This window comes from Callorhinchus milii, unplaced genomic scaffold (assembly GCF_018977255.1).
Source record: "Callorhinchus milii isolate IMCB2004 unplaced genomic scaffold, IMCB_Cmil_1.0 Scaffold862, whole genome shotgun sequence".
NCBI classification, from domain to species: domain Eukaryota; kingdom Metazoa; phylum Chordata; class Chondrichthyes; order Chimaeriformes; family Callorhinchidae; genus Callorhinchus; species Callorhinchus milii.
The window spans coordinates 20,554-23,648 of record NW_024705603.1 but is presented as its reverse complement, the minus strand read 5'-3'; the positions used below and the strand labels follow the sequence as shown (position 1 = coordinate 23,648).

The window sequence follows — 3,095 nt, the reverse complement described above, 5'->3', positions numbered from 1 at the left end:
CCCTTCGCTGCGTTGCACGCCAGTGGCTGGGGGCTGCCTGGGGCCAGTGACGTGTGAGCTCTTCCCAATGTGCACCGGTAAACATCGCTAGGTGATCCCAGTGTTTATTGCCCGTCTACACGTGGATACCTAAAGCCCGTGTCACTCCACTGCTGGATGAGTCCCGCAATGAAGATACAATCAGTACATCCACTTTGCTTTGGCACTCTACCTGTGTAGTGCCATAAGACCGGGGGTCGGCAACCAAAATAACAAGAAGAGCCATTTCTTTCCAATTCGGTACAAAATTCAGTATTTCAAGAGCCGCAATGCATCTGAGTACATACTGTACATACGTACAAATCGTCAAGAAGCAGCCCGTAAAGAGCCGCATGCGGCTCCGGAGCCGTAGGGTGCCGACCCCTGCCCTAGACAGATAAGCCCTCGGTGCCAGGCGTTAGGATCCCAGGCACCCCAGACAGTTAAGCCCCTTGGCGCCACCAATGGGGGGGCTGTGTGTGCTCTGTGGGATATCTGGGGGCGCACACAACCCCACCCCTCGTTGGGTACGAGGCATAAAAGGGCAGCTCCCTGGCCGATCGGGGCCAGTCGCAGCTCAAGACCCAAGACCCGCCAGCTTAGGACCCTGGACCCCCTCGTCCCGCTTGTCCTTGTAAGGGCCGGGACGCTGTGAGGGCCAGTGGTGGGACTCTGGGACTCCCGGCTCTACGTCCTTGTAAGGGCGAGTTCTGAGGAAGCCAGAGTCCAGACCCGCACCTTGGCTGGGTCGGGTCAGGTAGCCTCCCCTAGGGTAATTGTTAGCCGAAGGACCCCAGAGCGTAGCCAGAGTAGTGTATCTAGGCTGTGTACCTAGGCCAGACATGGGCAAAGTACGGCCCGTTGGGCGTATACGGCCCGTTGGGCTTTTTAATTTGACCCGCCGAACCTGTCCAAATATTATTATTAAATTAAATTTTACCTTCCTCCTGTAATGCCCCCATTTCCCCAATAGATGGCGGACTTTGACTGGGAGAGAGAGATAATATTTGTATGAACAATTCATGTTTCTATTGAAAGTAAGTTAACAGTAATATTTGGGTACAGTATTGTTTTTGGAAGCATTCACTGTAATATCGTATGAACGTTTACTTCACCGCATCATCGTATGAATGATGCGAGAAGAGATTAACGGGTTCTTATGTTAGTGATTTACGTACTCGGCGCTTTCGCTCTCTAAATTACGGCTTGAATGAGGGGGAGGGGTATGACTACATCACAAAATTAATATCTTACTAGGAATTTATATAACAAAAGTTATATACATAACTGTTACGCTTTGTGTCATTGAACAAAACAACCAAAACTTAACTCCGAGTTCTCTCCGAATTTCACGAGTCCGTTCTAGACCCCACAGTTTAAAAAAATTTTAAGCACAGAAAACATAATTAAAGTTTGAAAAATCATTAACTATACAAACTTTTCAATAATTTCCTTCTTCACTTCGATTTAAATTTTCTTTAAAAACTTCTTCTCACCAACATTACCACTCATTACCACTTTCTCCGAAAGCAAGTTTGTAAAAGAATACATGGTACAGACAGCAGACATCTTGTGTCCGGAGATCAAAAGCAAATTTGAAAAAGTCAGTTTATCACGCAGGACTGTGACTCGCCGTGTGGAACTGATTGATAAAACTATAGCCAGTCAATTAAACAAAAAGTCTGATTCCTTTGAATTATATTCACTAGCACTGGAAGAAAGTACGGACGTAAAAGACACTGCTCAGCTCCTCATTTTTATCCGAGGCATTGACGACAGTTTTGCGATAACAGAGGAGTTTTTGACCATGGAGTCCCTGAAAGGAACAACGCGGGGAGAGGACTTGTATAACCAGGTATCTGCTGTCATCGAAAGAATGACGCTACCTTTGAGTAAACTTGTCAATGTCACAATGGATGGATCTCCCAAATTTAACTGGAAAAAATGTTGGGCTGCTGAAAAGAATCCAGGATAAAGTGAAAGAGGAAAACCCTGTCCAAGATCTTATTTTCCTTCACTGCATCATCCATCAGGAATATCTGTGTAAGTCTGTATTGCAGCTTAATCGTGTCGTGAATCCAGTCGTTAAACTTGTGAACTTTATTCGAGCAAGGGGACTTCAGCACCGTCAGTTTATTGCGTTCCTGGAGGAAACTGATGCGGATCATCAGGACTTGCTGTACCACTCTCGTGTCCGCTGGTTAAGTTTGGGGAAAGTGTTACGAGTGTGGGAGCTGAAAGAAGATATCATCGCATTTTTGGAGTTGATGGGGAAATCTGACGAATTCCCTGAGCTAAGCGACAAGAACTGGCTTAGTGACTTTGCGTTTGCTGTGGACATATTTTCACACATGAATGAGCTGAATGTGAAACTGCAGGGGAAAGATCAGTTTGTTCACGACATGTGCAAACATGTGAAAGCCTTCAAATCCAAGCTCACTTTGTTCTCCGGACAAATTGCGAACAAATCTTTCGCTCATTTCCCCACACTTGCCATGCAGGAAGAGGCACCGCGAAACGCAAAAAATACAGCAAATCACTTGAGGACCTGCACGGAGGATTCTGCCATAGGTTCTCTGATTTCGAAAACATTGAACAGTCACTTCAGCTGGTGTCCTGCCCCCTGTCACAAGACCCTGAAACAGCACCACAGGAGCTACAGTTGGAACTGATAGATCTTCAGTCTGACTCCGTCCTAAAGGAAAAGTTCAACTCTGTTAAACTGAATGACTTTTATGCTTCACTTAACAGAGCCAGTTTCCAAACCTCCGGAGGACTGCACAGAAGATACTGACTTTGTTTGGCTCGACTTATGTGTGTGAGCAGACATTCAGCGTCATGAACGCCAACAAGCCCGTCACAGATCAAAGTAAACGGATCAGCACCTCAGATCTATCCTGAGAATTGCCACAACCAAAATAACTCCAGACTTGAGGCACTGGCAAAAATGGGAGATCAACAACACTGTTCCCACTCATCCAGTCACCCATTCACCCATTCAATCACCCACGCATCCACTCACCCACTCACCCACTCATCCACTCATCCACTCACCCACTCATCCATTCCCTTCGCTG

General features: G+C 46.5%; 1 protein-coding gene across 1 annotated transcript; it reads left to right on the top strand.

The window, feature by feature from the left end:
* Positions 1-1,934: 1,934 nt before the first annotated feature.
* LOC121852514 (general transcription factor II-I repeat domain-containing protein 2-like) lies at positions 1,935-2,690 on the top strand. The gene has a single exon (XM_042346480.1). The coding sequence runs from the start codon at positions 1,935-1,937 to the stop codon at positions 2,688-2,690; it is 756 nt and encodes a 251-aa protein (XP_042202414.1).
* The last annotated feature ends 405 nt before the right edge of the window (positions 2,691-3,095 follow it).

What these genes read in the sequence shown, in the direction of transcription:
- LOC121852514 (XM_042346480.1), top strand. Translation starts at nt 1,935, where the DNA reads ATGGATCTCCCAAATTTAACTGGAAAAAATGTTGGGCTGCTGAAAAGA.